The sequence below is a fragment of the Mustela putorius genome, unplaced genomic scaffold (assembly GCF_011764305.1).
Source record: "Mustela putorius furo isolate JIRA1106 unplaced genomic scaffold, ASM1176430v1.1 tig00000083_pilon_pilon_pilon, whole genome shotgun sequence".
NCBI classification, from domain to species: domain Eukaryota; kingdom Metazoa; phylum Chordata; class Mammalia; order Carnivora; family Mustelidae; genus Mustela; species Mustela putorius.
The window spans coordinates 43,164,002-43,179,494 of NW_025421273.1; the positions used below are offsets into that span (position 1 = coordinate 43,164,002).

Consider the following 15,493-nt stretch of genomic DNA (forward strand, 5'->3'; position numbering starts at 1 on the left):
CCTCCTCTCTCTGCCTGCCTCTCTGCCTACTTGTGATCTCTGTCTGTCAAATAAATAAATAAAATCTTAAAAAAAAAAAAATAAAAGGCCGGGTGGAACCGTATCTATTCATTTGCATAAAATTATATAAATTTTTAAAAAGGGATCCAGTGAAGCACAAGGTATGTAAATTATCGTAGGATAATCACCATTTAGAGTTCTTTGCTCCTTGAGAAACTGGTAAGTTGTTTTTCTGGTTTCGGGTTTGTTTGTTTGTTTGTTTGTTTGAAGATGTGGGAAGGGCCAGGGGAGAGGGAGAGAGAGAACCTCAAGCAGACTCCATACCCAGCACAGAGCCCATCTCAGGGCTCCATCTCATGACTCTGAGATCATGACCTGAGCCAAAATTAAGAGTTGGATGCTTAACCACGGGGTCACCCAGGTGCCCCTGCTATTGTTCTTTGAGCCCCATTTGGAGAGGTTGGGTAAATGCAGTCTAATTAGTCAGCTTCTACTTACAATTATTCTTCTTCAGTTAAAATCATTTCTAATTTATAAGGTTAAAATGACTTAGTTTAGAAAACCTAGACAATATAGAAAAGCAGTAAAAAGATTATTTAAGAAGCACCATTTCTCCACTATCCAGAGATAAACATTACTCAGGTTTCAGAGCATACCACTTATCCTCTTCAGTTTATGTTTTTCAATGAAATTTAAAATGTAAATCTTGTACATTGTAAATATTGCATATTTTAGTTAAAAATAGGTGTCCAGTCTTGGATTTTTTTTTCCTAAATGAGATCCTTTCCATTTGTGAACTATATATTCTTTTAATTACTATTTTCTTGCTCATTCAGCATACATACTCATTATTCTTTTCTAGTTCCTGGCAGACATGGAAAATAATGCACTTTTTCGGGATGATATAGAATGTCAGAAACTTATTATGGAAGCGATGAAATACCATTTATTACCAGAGAGACGACCCATGTTACAAAGCCCTCGGACAAAACCTAGAAAGTCAACAGTTGGAACGTTATTTGCAGTTGGAGGAATGGATTCAACAAAAGGTATTAAATAATCTTTTTTGGGAGGGAACGTGGGGGTTGGTGGGAGGAATTTTAATTAGTAACACACATGGCCAAAAAGCTTTTTAGAGAAATGGCTGGTTCCAGGACTGGAAAAATACAAGGTAGATCCAGAACATCTTGTAGTGCTAGAAAGTAAGGGAGCGCTCAAAGAATGATGCAGACAGTTCAAGGGACAGAAGAGGCCATTTGTAGAGGCCCCTACTGTCCAAATCTGGGATAATTTCAACACCAAAATAGATAATGATGATAAAAGATGATCATTTATAAAATCAGGAAGTATTCATGAGTCCACACTGATACAAATAGACAGGGCAATGCATCATCTTGAATTTCTTCTGCTATAAGGGACATAATTGGAACAAACGATAAGATCCAAAATAAAGTCTGTAGATTAGATAACAGCACTGTATAAATGTTAGTTTCCAGATTTTGATGACTGTAGTTTGGTTTCGTAACAGGGTTTCTTGTTTTGAGAACGCTACGCTGAAGTATTTAGGGTACAAGGGCATGGTGGTGGGTTCGGGGGAGTATGCATACCATATACATTGAAAGCAAATGTAAAATATCCACATTTGAAAAATCTTGGCCATGGGTCCCTGGGAATTCTTTGTACTGTTCTTGCAACAGTTGTTACTAATGACAACAATAATAGTGATAAACATTATACATAGTTCCTACTCAGTGCCAGGCAGTGTGCTAGAAGCATTCTGTGTGTTATCTCTTAGGGTACATTCATCTCCCTTCCCTCTGAATTCCTAGTACTAATAGCCTTCCATCTCCTGACAGCACCTCTCTGAGTTGGGACTACATCTCTGAGCTCAACTCATTCTACTTCTTCCCTCACCCTTTCTGTTCTGGCCCCACTGGCCTCCTTGTTCATGTAACAAGCCAAACATTATCCCACATTGGGGATATTACATTAGCTCTTCCTTCTCACTGGAATGCTCTGTGCCCTAATGTTGGAATGCCTAGCAGAACTTATTCACTCAGATCTCCAAACATCAGTCTAACCAAAAAGGCTTCCATTGGCCAGTCATGAGCTGTCCATCACTTTCTGATCTTGTGCATACCTCTTTGTATCTCATTCCTCTGCTTATGTTTCTTCATAGCACCTGATCTGTCTACTTCTTCCTTCCCCCCTAGGTAAGCAAGAAACTTGTTTTTTTTCAACAGTCCATCACAGAGCCTAGAACAGTGCCTTGGACATAGACAGCATCAATAAATATTTGCCATATGAATGGAGGCTGTCCTTTGCCATCTCTTGAATTGTTTGTAGGAATGAAACCCTCGATGCATTATTCACATCTAAAGATTTCTTTTCCGTATGATATCCTTAAAGAACACAAAAATGGGTGCTGTCACCAAAAGAGTTTTATTGTAATTTAACTTTTAGCTTCATGGTAACAAAGGGATAGCTGTAGATATTATCCCATATAACATAGTATGGTACTATATATTTATAGTAACTTGAGTTCTAAATATAGGCTTGATCACGGAATGGTAGAGAAAAATGTAAAGTTAAATAGCTAGTGAGTTATAGTATAAATATTTGAAATGTCTGGAGAGCCCCACAGTCCAGGTAATCAATCTGCAAATACTTACTAAGTATTTCCTATATGCCTCGAACTGGAGCTCAGCTTTGTAATCCTTACCAGCATTTCTTCTCCATCTTTCCCTCTCTTTTTTAAGGCTGTAATTGTTATTGCTTATTTTTGTATTGCTTATACTCTCGTGTTGCTTTTATTTTCATATTTTCAGCTTACATGAAAGAGCTAGTTGTTGTTCAGCTTTCATCTCAAACTCTGTGTGTTCAGGTCTTCTCTGAACATGTCTCCCAGGGCACTTGGGTGGCTCAGTGGGTTAAGTCTCTGCCTTCAGCTCAGGTCATGATCTCAGGGTCCTGGAATCGAGTCCCGCTTCGGGCTCTCTGCTTGGCAGGGAACCTGCTTTCTCCTCTCTCTCTCTCTCTCTGCCTGCCTATCTGCCTACTTGTGATCTCTCTCTGTCAAATAAATAAATAAAATCTTAAAAAAAAAATGATGAACATGTCTCCCAGACTCGGAGGTTGGAACTGAAATTCATCATTTTTTGGTGACATCAGTGGACACCAACTCCAGCTCATTTAGGCCAAGAAGGAAGGCCATGGAGAAATGGGCAGGAACTATGACCACTGCACCTTCTTTATAAAGCCTGCCTTGGATTTTAAGTCCTAGGTACAAGTATCTATTTTACTAGCTGCCGGCCCATCCTGGGCCCAAAACTTCCAAGGAGAGTGAGGATGAGTATCTGTCTTCAACTTTATGGGAGATGGGGTTCCTGCCTCTCAACAAAGCTCTTTAGTTCCGTGGGAAGTTCCCCATGCATGAGAAAGGGGTACCCAAAGTAAATAATATTTTCTTTCAAATCTTATCTTCTGACTATCACCCAGCCTTCTTTGGAATGGGTCTTTTTTTTTTTTTTTTTAAGATTTTATTTATTTTTTTTGACAGAGAGAGACAGGGAGATCACAAGTAGGCAGAGATACGGGGAGGAAGCAGGCTCCCCGCTGAACAGAAACCCTATGCGGGGCTCAATCCCAGGACCCTGAGATCCTGATCTGAGCCAAAAGCAGAGGTTTAACCCACTGAGCCACCCAGGGGCCCCTCAAATGGGTCTTATTCTTCTAAATTTCCATTGGTACTTTCCAGTTCCTGGTAGCCTCCATCTTTTGATCATGTCCATTGAGTGTGAATAGCATTCCTTGTGTTGTTACTCTGGGCCAGGCATGACGTTAAGCCCTTCCCCTGTCATTTTTAATCTCATGTTCATAATATCTCTAAGAGCTTTATGTTGTTATTGCCCTAGGATACCTGTGCTTAGAAGAGTTCACGGTCTTCCCCAGGAGTACACAGCTAATTAGTGATGGAATCGGGATTCAAAGCAGGCATTCACTCGGGAGACTACACCCTCTGCTTCATTACCTCTTCTTTAACATGCACTACTCTGCTCAAAAAGGATAGCGTTCTTCATTTCTCACCACCTAAGATGCCAGTTCCTTTTTCTACTTCCCAAGACTTTCTGTGATCTGGCCATTGTTACTTGACCAACCTTATTTCTGAGCCTTTCCTAGATGCCAGTTTCTCTCGCCTGTCCTATTCAAGCTATCTTCCCTGGCCTTAACCTACTTTGTACCCAAAGTCTTTGTAATGAAGACAGTTTGCATTCATTGGATGGCAGTCTGATCACTGGGTTCCTGGTCCCTCCATATATCTTAGTAGAGGGCACAAAAATAAGCTGCAAATGTTCCTTAATAGCCATGAAGGAAAAGAATATATTTATGCTTATTTTTTTAAAGGTTAATTGTTTAGTATAAGTCAGGGAAGTTCTAACCTTTTATATAGAATTTTATAATTATCAGGAATTTGTTATTTGGGGATATAGATATATATTTTTTTGAAGATTTTATTTATTTATTTATTTGACAGAGATCACAAGTAGTCAGAAAGGCAGGCAGAGAGAGAGGAGGAAGCAGGCTCCCTGCTGAGGAGAGAGCCTGATGCGGGGCTTAGATCCCAGTACTCTGGGATCATGACCTGAGCCAAAGGCAGAAGCTTTAACCCACTGAGCCACCAGACACCCCCTCTGGGGATAGATATATTTTTTAAGAATTATATTTGATGGGATGCCTGAGTGGCTCAGGCAGTTAAATATCTCTCTTCGGCTCAGGTCATGATGCCAGGGTCCTGGGATCAAGTCCCGCATCGGGCTCCTTTTTCAGCGGACACCCTCCTTCTCCCTCTGCCTGTGCTCCCCCTGCTTGTGCACCAACCCCCCCCCCCGCTTTTTCTGACAAATAAATATATAAAATCCTTAAAAAAAAAAAAAGAATTATGTTTGGTCACACCAACATACTTTTCTATAACTTGTTTCCATCTTAACTAATGACATCTACAAAACCATTTTCAAAATAGTTTATATTCTGAGGTTTTGAGTAAACATGGATTTGGGGGGGGGCATTATTCAACAGCCTTGATAACAATATTACTTCCTTTAAAGTTAAATATTATAGGAATGCCTGAGTAGCTCAGTCGGTTAAGTGTCTGACTTTTGATTTGGGCTCAGGTCATAATCTCAGGGTTGTGAGATCAAGCCCTGAGTGGGGCTCAAGTGGGAGTCTGCTTGGGATTCTCTCTCTCCCTCTTCCTCTGCACCCCCTGAAAATAAATAAATAAATCTTTTTACAAATTAAAATTAAATTAAACACTATATAAAGTACCCCATAAAAATATCAGTTTTTTTGCAAAAATGTCACAAGAGATTATGCTTTGACTTATTCAGTAATATCATCGTGTTACAGTTATTTATACTGTGTCTATTGTTTAAATTATCTTTCTAGTAATATATTTGCATTCTCATGCAAATATTCAGTGGTTATGAATAAAATTTGAAAAGTGAGTGTTAAAAAGTAAATTTATGTTTGATGTTGGCTAAGGAAATTTTACTCACCAATTCATAGAATTATGATACTGCTCAGTGAACTGGAAGTAAAATAACTTCAAATGAAAAAAATATATTCCTTAAACTCATTAGTGATGAAAGATGATTACCATTGGCTTTTTATTTAACAGAATGAAGACATTTTTAAAGATCGAATTTAGAGTGATGAATAAAGTATACTATTACATAAAATAATCTGAGTGTATGAATAAAATCTCATTATACCTAAAAATTATAAAGAAAGATTATTCAAGCTCAAAAAATACTTTTGAACAGACATTACATACAAGGAACTCTATTTGTGGCTGTGAAGAATACAGAGATGGTGGGGTGCCTGGCTGGCCTGGTCCATGAAGAGTCTGGCCCTTGATGTCAGGGCTGTGAGTTCAAGCCCCATGATGGGTGTAGAGATGACTTAAAAATAAAATCATAAAAAAAAAAAGAACACAGAGATGGAAAAAGACTTGGAATCTATCCCACATAACCAAAGAATTTTGTAGGGTAAATTAAAAAAATAAAAACTGTAACATATGAGGAAAAAAATATATGTATATACATATATATATCACAAAACTTTCTGAATTTTAGGAGATTATTAATAGTATTAGTGCTCTGATGAACTAATTATAACAAATACTTTAGAATAAATATTTGTCCTGATTTTATTTCTATAAAGATAGCTCTGATTACATGTTGTGTTAGAAATGTAGAATGAGAGACATAAAACAGATTCTGATCGAACACTTCCTAAATGGAGGTTGGGTTCTTTTAGAGGGGTGGGACTTTTACACTTCTTTTTCACTTCATAAAACAAGAGAGTTCCTGGAATCCTTTAATCCTTTTTTTTTTTTTTTTTAAGATTTTCTTTATTTATTTGAAAGAGAGAGTGAGAGAGAGAGAGAATCTGAAGTAGACTCCATACTGAGTGTAGAGCACAATGTGGTGCTAGATCCCACAACTGTGAGATGATGACCTGACCTGAAACCGAGAGTTGGGCGTTTAACTGACTGAGCCACCTGGGCACCCCTGGAGTCTCCTAATTCTTAAAAAAATGTAGGCAGGACCAGATAATTACTCCCAAACTTCCCACACTCATAGTTTCCAAAGTTCATGATCTGCCCTTGTGCTCTTAATCTTCCAGGTTGCAGTAGATGTGTGCCCCCTCCCTCCTCCTAGGAAAGCCAGCCCCACACCTGTGTTCTGACCTGCTCTTTTCTCCCTCCTCAGGAACCTCGCTGTTAAGTAGAACCCCTTTAGCTTCTTTCCTCACAACTAAATCCTCCCCATTAGCATGTGAGCAAACTCAAGTTTACCCAGTTTTTGTTTTGTTTTTTTTTAACATTTTACTTATTTATTTGACAAACAGATCACAAGTAGGCAGAGAGGCAGGCAGAGAGAGGTGGGGTTGGGGGGGGGAGCAGACTCTCTGCTCAGCAGAGAGCCCAATATGGGGCTCTATCCCAGAACCCTGAGATCATGACCTGAGCTGATGCTTAACCAACTGAGCCACCCAGGTGCCCCTTTATCCAGTTTTAAAGCAGAAAAAGCAAAACCTCTCTCAACCCAACTAGTATCTGCTCTCTCTCCTCCCTTTAATAGCCAGACTTTCATAGAATCATCTTTGCTCATTGTCTCTTATCCCCTTACCTCTCCATCATGCCTTAACCACTCAGACCAGGGACTCTCCACAAAGTTATTAATGACCTCTGTGATGATAAATCTAGTAATATTTTGTGGTCTTCATCTTACTTGGTCCTCTTGGTAGCATTTGATACTGTTAGTAGTTTTACTTGCTACAAAATTTTAAATTTTTATTTTAAAAAAATTTTTCCCCTCTATACAGTTAATTTTCTTAAAGATCTAATTTATTTGGGAGACAGAGAGAGCGAGAGAGCACAAGCGAGGTGGAGGGAACAGGGAGAGGGGAGGAGCAGGCTCCCTGCTGATGTGGGGGACCCCAGGATCATGACCTGAGTTTTTATTTTAATCACCCCGTGCTCATCATGACAAGTGCACTCCTTAATCCCCATCCCCTATTTCACCCATCCCCCACCCACCTCCCCTCTGGTAACTATCCATTTGTTCTCTCTAGTTAAGAGTCAGCTTCTTGACTCTCCTCTCTTTTCTTTTCCCTCATTATGTTAATTTGTTTTGTTTTTTTTTAATTCCGCATATGAGTGAAATCATATGGTATTTGTCTTTCTCTGACTTATTTCACTTAGCATTATACTCTCTAGCTCTGTTCATGTCATTACAATGGCAAGATTTCATTCTTTTTCATGGCTGAGCAGTATTTAATTGTGTATATATACACCACAGCTTCTTTATCCATTCATCAATCCATGGACATTTGAGTTGCTTCCATATCTTGGCTATCATAAATATTGCTGCTAAAAACATAGGTGTGCATGTATCCCTTTGACTTAGTTCCTTTTTTAAAAAAGTAGGTTTCATGCCCAGCATGGAGCCCAATATGGGGCTTGAACTTGTGACCTCGAGATCAAAGCCTGAGCTGAGATCAGGAGTCGGTCGCTTAACTAACCGAGCCACCCAGGCACCCCGAATTAGTGCTTTTGTGTTCTTTGGGTAAATACCCAATACTGCAATTGTTGGCTCATAAGGTAGTTCTATTTTTAACCTTCTGAGGAACCTTCATACTGTTTTCCAGAGTGGCTGTGCCCATTTGCATTCCCACCAAGAGTGCCACAGGGTTCTCCTTTCTCTACATCCTCCCCTACACCTGTTAATTTCTTCTGTTGTTGATTTCAGCCATTCTGACAGGTGTGAGGTGATACCTCGTAGTTTGATTTGCATTTCCCTGATGATAAGTGATGATAAGCATCTTCTCATGGGTCAGTTGGCCATCTGCATGTTTTCTTTGGAGAAATGTTTGTTCTTGTTTTCTGACCGTTTTTTAATTGGACTATTTGGTTTTGGGGTGTTGAGTTACATAAATTCTTTATATTTTGGATACTCACCCTTTATCAGATATGTCCTTTACAGATATCTTCTTCCATTCCATAGGCTACCTTTTAGTTTTGTTAATTGTTTCCTTTGCTGGGCAAAGGAATTGTTTTCTTTTGATGTAGCCCCAGTAGTTTATTTCTGTTTTTGTTTCCCTTGCTTCAGGGAACCTATCTAGAAAAAAAGTTGCTATGGCCAATGCCAGAGAAATTACCACCTGTGTGGTAATTTCTTCTAGGATTTTTATGGTTTCAGGTCTCACATTGAGGTCTTTCATCCATTTTGAATTTATTTTTGTATATGGTGTAAGAAAGTGGCCCAGTTTCATTCTCTTCCATTTTGCTGTCCAGCTTTCCCCACACCATTTGTTGAAGACACTGCTTATTTCCCATTGGATATTTTTGTCTGCTTTGTCAAGATTAATTCACCATGTAACTGTGAGGTTCTTTCTGGGTTTTCTGTTCTGTTCCATGGACCTATATGTCTGTTTTCCTGCCGGTACCATATTGTTTTGATCACTATAACTTGTTTTGTAATATAACTTGAAGTCTGCAATTGTGATGCCTCCGGCTTTGCTTTTCTTTTTCAAGGTTGCTTTGGCTCGTTGGAGTCTCCTGTGGTTCCATACAAATTTTAGGATTGTTTTTTCTACTTCTGTGAAAAATGCTGTTAGTATTTTGAGAGGAATTGCAGTAAGTGTATACATTGCTGGGGTGCCTGGCTCTTGATCCTGGGGTTGTGAATTCAAGCCCTACATTGGACATAGAACTTACTTTAAAATAGCTAGCTAGATAGGGGCACCTCCATGTCTCAGTTAAGTGTTCAACTCTTGCTCTGAGCTCAAGTCTTGATCTCAGGGTCATGAGTTCAAACCTCACGTTGGGCTCCACACTGGGTGTGAAGCCTACTTAAAAAATAAAGAGCAGGGGCGCCTGGGTGGCTCAGTGGGTTAAAGCCTCTGCCTTCGGCTCAGGTCATGATCCCAGGGTCATGGGATCGAGCCCCGCATCGGGCTCTCTGCTCAGTGGGTAGCCTGCTTCCTCATCTCTCTCTGCCTGCTTCTCTGCCTACTTGTGATCTCTGTCTGTCAAATAAATAAATAAAATCTTTAAAAAAAAAAAATAAAGAGCAGATAGATTAGATAGATATATAGGTAGATGTGTAGCTTACTTCCAGTAGTATGGACATTTTACAATATTTGGTCTTCCAATCCATAAGCATGGAATGTCTCCATTTCTTTGTGTCATCTTCAGTTTCTATTAGCAGTGTTTCAGTTTTCAGAGTATGGGTCTTTTACCTCTTTGGTTAGGATTATTCCTAAGTATCTTAATTAGGATTGTTTTCTTAATTTCTCTTTCTGTGCTTCATTATTGTGTCTAGAAATGCAATAGATTTCTGTACATTAATTTTATATCCTGTTACTGAATATGTTTATCACTTCTAACAGTTTTTTCGGTGCAATCTTTTGGGTTTTCTATATATAGTACCATGTCATTTGCAAATAGTTGAACATTTGCTTCTTCTCTACCAATTTGGATCCCTTTTATTTCTTTTTGTTGCCTGATAGATGTGGCTAAGACTTGCAGCTTTATGCTGAATAAAAGTGGTAAGAGTGGACATCCTTGTATTTTCCTTGACCTTTGGACAAAGGCTTTCAGTTTTTCTCCATGTAGGATGATGCTAGCCTGGTCTTTATTATGTTGAAGTATGTTCCCTCCAAATCTACTCTGTTGAGTGGTTTTTAGTTTTGTTTTGTTTTGTTTTGTTTTAAGATTTTATTTATTTATTTGACAGAGACCACAAATAGGCAGAGAGGCAGGCTTGGGGAGGGGGGGAAGCAAGCCCTCTGCTGAGCAGAAAGCCTGATGCGGGGCTTGATCCCAGGACGCCAGTATCATGACCTGAGCCGAAGGCAGAGGCTTTAACCCACTGAGCGACCCAGGCACCCCTACTCTGTTGAGTGTTTTTATCATGAATGAATGTTGTACTTTATCAAATGCTTTTTCTATGTCAGTTGAGTCTTCTTCAGTTTCTTTCATGAGTTCTGTAGTTCCTTGCATACAGATCCTTTACCTCTTTGGTTAGGTTTATTCCCAGGTATCTTATTGTTCTTGGTGCTATAGTAAATGGAATCAATTCTGTATGTCAGTTGAAATGATCATGGGCCATCTGGGTGGCTCAGTCAGTTAAGTGTCTGACCCTTGATTTGGGCTCGGTCATGGTCTCCTGAGCTGTACATCAGGCTGCACTCTGCACATGAAGCCTACTTGAGATTCTCTCCCTACCTCTCTCTCCCTCGTCCCCTACTCACTCATGCACATGATCTCTCTCTCTCTCTAAAAAAAAAAAAAAAGAAAGAGAGAGAGAAAGAAAGAAAGAAAAGAAAAGAAAAAAAAAGAAATGAGCTATGGTTCTTATCCTTTCTTATTTATTTATTTTAATTTTTTATTTTTTATAAACATATATTTTTATCCCCAGGGGTACAGGTCTGTGAATCGCCAGGTTTACACACTTCACAGCACTCACCAAATCACATACCCTCTCCAATGTCCATAACCCCACCCCCTTCTCCCAAACCCCCTCCCCCCAGCAACCCTCAGTTTGTTTTGTGAGATTAAGAGTCACTTATGGTTTGTCTCCCTCCCAATCCCATCTTGTTTCATTTATTCTTCTCCTACCCACTTAAGCCCCCATGTTGCATCACCACTTCCTCCTATCAGGGAGATCATATGATAGTTGTCTTTCTCTGCTTGACTTATTTCGCTAAGCATGATACGCTCTAGTTCCATCCATGTTGTCGCAAATGGCAAGATTTCATTTCTTTTGATGGCTGCATAGTATTATCCTTTCTTTTACTGATGCAGTGTATCATGTTGGTTGATCTGAGACTATTGAGCTGCCCTTACAACCCAGGAATAGATCCCACTTGATCATGGTGAATGATTTTTTTAATGTATAGTTGGATTCAACTTGCTATATTTTGTTGAGAATTTTTGCATCTGTCTTCAGACAGATATTGATTGGGATATTGATGATTTTTTTGTGTATGTGTGGTGGTGGTGGCTTTTATCTGGTTTTGGTATCAGGAGAATGCTGGCCTCATAGAATAAATTTGGGAGTTTACCTTGTTTTTCTATTTCTTTGAATAGTTTGAGAAAATAGGTATTAACTCTGCTTTAAATGTTTGGTAGAATTCTCCCATGAAGCCATCTGGTGTAGGACTTTCATTTGTTAGTAGTTCTTTGCTGATTCAGTTTCTCTGCTGATTATCAGTCTGTTCAAATTTTCTATTTCTTCCTGTTACAGTTTTGGTGGTTTATATGTTTTAGGAATTTATCCATTTCTTCTAGGTTGTCCAATTTTTTTCCTATATAGTTTTTCATAATATTCTTTTATAATTGCTTGTATTTCTATGGTGTCAGTTGCTATTTCAACATTCTTATTTGTGACTACTTATTTGGGTCCTCTCTCTTTTCTATTTTGTAAGTCTAGCTGGAGAGTTGTCAGTTTTATTTATTTTTTTTCTCCAAAGAACAAGCTCCTAGTTTTATTGACCTTTTTTTTTTTTTTTAGTTTCTATATCATTTATTTCTGTGCTAATCTTTATTATTTCCTTCCTTCTGCTGATTTTAGGTTTTCTCTGTTCTTTTTCTAGCTTCTTTCAGTGTAAGGTTAGCTGTTTATTCGAAATTTTTCTTACAGGCTTACATTGCTCTACACTACCCTCTTAGAATCACTTATGCTGTGTCCCAGAGTTTTAAATCATTGTGTTTTCATTTTCGTTTGTTTCCATGTTTTTTAAATTTCTTCTTTTATTTCCTGGTTGGCCCATTTATTGTTTAGTTAGCGTGTTATCTAACCTCCATGTATTTGTGGTCTTTCCAGATTTTTTCTCTTGTGATTGACTTCTAGTTTCAAAGTATTGTGGTCAGAAAGATTTATGGTCTGACTTCAGTCTTTTTAAATTTTTGAGACTTGTTTTATGGCCTAAAATGTGATCTATTCTGGAGACTGTTCCATGTGCACTTAAAAAGAATATATATTCTATTGTTTTAGGATGAAATGTTCCGAGTATAACTGTTAAATCCATTTAGTCTAGTATGTCATCTAAAGCCATTGCTTCCTTGTTCATTTTCTGTTCAGATGATCTGTCCATTGATGTAAGTGGGGTATTAAAGTTCCCTCTATTATTGTATTATTATCAGTTAGGTCTTTTATGTTTGTTATTAATTGTTTGATGTATTTAGGTACTCCCAAGTTGTGTGCATAAATATTTACAGTTGTTATATTGTTTTTGTTGGATTGTCCCCTTTGTTGTTATATAGTGTTGTTCTTTGTCTCTTATAATCTTTGTTTTAAAGTCTGTTTTTTCTGATAAAAGTATTGCTGCTCCAGCTTTATTAGACATCCATTTGCATGATAAATGTTTCCCCATCCCCTCACTTTTAATCTGCAGGTGTCTTTAGGTCAAAAGTGAGTCTCTTGTAGGCAGCATACAGATTGATCTTATTTTTTTTTTATCCATTCTGTCACCCTATGTCTTTTGATTGTCCTTTGATTTAGTCCATTTACATTCAAAATAATAATTGATAGATATGTATTTATTGCTATTTTAATACTTGTTTTATGATCATTTCTAAAGATTTTCTATGAACACTTCTTGTCTTTCTCTCTTTCATGATTTACTGGTTTTCTTTAGTGATATATTTGGATTTCTTTCTCTTTATTTTTTGCATATTTATTCATGTTTTTTGTTTTGATTTGTTTTGTTTTGGTTACCATTAGGTTTGTATATAACCTCTTCTGGATACAGCAGTCTGTATTAAGCTAACGGTCATTTAAGTTTGAACCCATTCTTTTCTTCTCTCCTCTCTACATTTTAGGTATATGGTGTCCTATTTTACATTCTTTTATTTTGTGAGTTCCTTGACTGACTTTTTACAGAAATATTCTTTTTCCCACTTTTGTGTTTCCTACCTTCATATTGTCTTTTGGTCATTCTTTTCTACTAAATACTCTCCTTTAAAGACTTCTCACAGGGCTGAGTTTAGTGGTCATGAACTCCTTTAGTTTATTTTTGGTCTAGGAAACTCTTTATCTCTCTTTCTATTCTGTATGATAGCCTTGCCGGATAGAGTATTGTTGGTTGCAGATTTTTACCATTTGGCACTTTGAGTATGTCATGCCACTTCTTTCTGGTGGTGTAAGTTTCTACTGAGAAATCTGCTGCTTCCTTTTGGTGTTTCTTTGTATGTAACCGTCTTTTGTCTTTCTAATTTTAATATCTTTTCTTTATCACTATGTTTTGCCATTTTTTTAAAGATTTTATTTATGTATTTGACAGGGAGCACAAATAGGGGGAATGGCAGGAAGAGGAAGAGGGAGAAGCAGTCTCCCCGCAGAGCAGGGAGCCCAATGTGGGGCTCAATCCCAGGACCCTGGGGTCATGACCTGAGCTGAAATTAAATGCCCAACCTACTAAGCCACCCAGGTGCCCCTATTCTGCCATTTTAATTACAGTATGTTTTAGTGTGGATCTGCTTTTATTGCTTTTGTTGGGGGGGTCTCTATGTTTCTGGATCTGGATATCTGTTTCTTTCCCTGGATTAGGGAGGTTTTCAGCTATTATTTCTTCAAATAAGTTATCTGCCACCTTTCTGTCCCTTCTTCTGGGACTTCCATAATACAAATGTTAGTTATGTTTGATGGAATTACTGTGTTCCTTTAAGTTTATTCTCAGTCTCACTAATGTCCTCTACACCTTTCTCAAGAGTATCTTTTCCAGTGAGTATCCTTATGATCATTGCTTTAAATTCTCCATTAGGCATGTTATTTATATCTGTTTTGCTTAGATTCTCCAGCTGTGCCCTTGTCCTGTTCTTTCTTTTGGGTCATATTCCTCTGTCTTCTCATTTTGTTTAAGTCTCTATGTTTTGTCTAAGTCTCCCTGTTTTTCTATGTTAGAAAAACCAGCTATATCTCCTGTAATGACTTGAGGGTAATGACTCTATGAAGAAGAGATCTTATGGTGCCCTGCAGTGTAGTGTCCCCTATTCCCTTGGGCCTGGTGCTTCCAGGAGTGTCTCCAGTGTGTGCTCTGTGTGCTCTGCTATTGTGACCTGACCACTTTATCTTTTAGACCAGTTGTCTGCAGGGGCTCTCTTTGCTTGTTGTGGGCAGTGTTTGGTCCCTGGCCTGAATGTGGTGCATTTTTAACTAGATGTACTCTGGTCTGCTTGTGAAATGAGACCTGCCACCACCACTACTGGAACTGAGACCCCCAAAACTCCTCATTTGGCAGGGGTTTGGGCCAGTCTTTTTGGAAAGGGGCCTGCTGTCCTGGGACTAAGGCAAGTGTGACTGGGAAGAACAGTTCCACTGGAGTTTGGGGAAACAGGGCTTGGTGTAAGCAAGGTAGGTGTTGAGTGTTGGCACTGCACTGGTTCCTACAGCTGGTCTTGTGCTTATGCCAAGGAGCAGGAGGAAGGAAATGATACCTGTCAGTTCCTTTGTTCCCAGAGGGGTTTCCATGAATGCTGCCTCCCTGGGACATGCTCTGATAGCAACTAACCTCCTCACTGTGTGCCTAGATGCTCTTCAGATTACTGTTTCCATGCTGTGTGTCCACAGTCGTCTTCAGGAGCAGCCGCAGTGTCCTTCAAGCTCTCCAAGAGCAAAGCATGCTGATTTTTAAAATTCCAGACTTTAAGCCCCACTGGTTGCAAGAACTCATGAAATGCAGGCCCCCTCGCTTGCCAAACCAATTGCTAAGGGAATTCCTTTTCCCCATGCACTCTCCTGTGTGCTAGTTTGTCTCCTGCCCTTCTCTGTTCCCTCCTCACCACATTGGCCATGATCTGTTTCTCTCCCAAGCTGTTTCCAGACTTCCTACATCTTCAGTGTGGCCTCTTCTCTACCTTTAGTTGTGGAGTTTGTTCTCCCAGTCTTCAGATTCATTCCTGGAGGATTTAGGATTTTATATT

At 38.8% G+C, this 15,493-nt stretch overlaps 1 protein-coding gene across 6 annotated transcripts in view; it reads left to right on the forward strand.

The window, feature by feature from the left end:
• Positions 1 to 15,493, forward strand: part of KLHL5 (kelch like family member 5) — an 89,446-nt gene that overhangs the window by 52,458 nt on the left and 21,495 nt on the right. For all 6 annotated transcript variants that reach the window (XM_045076582.1, XM_045076590.1, XM_045076587.1 and 3 more), the window contains one exon: positions 863 to 1,049. In XM_045076582.1, the coding sequence (XP_044932517.1) occupies positions 863 to 1,049 (187 nt within the window). The remainder of the gene's footprint in view (positions 1 to 862; positions 1,050 to 15,493) is intronic.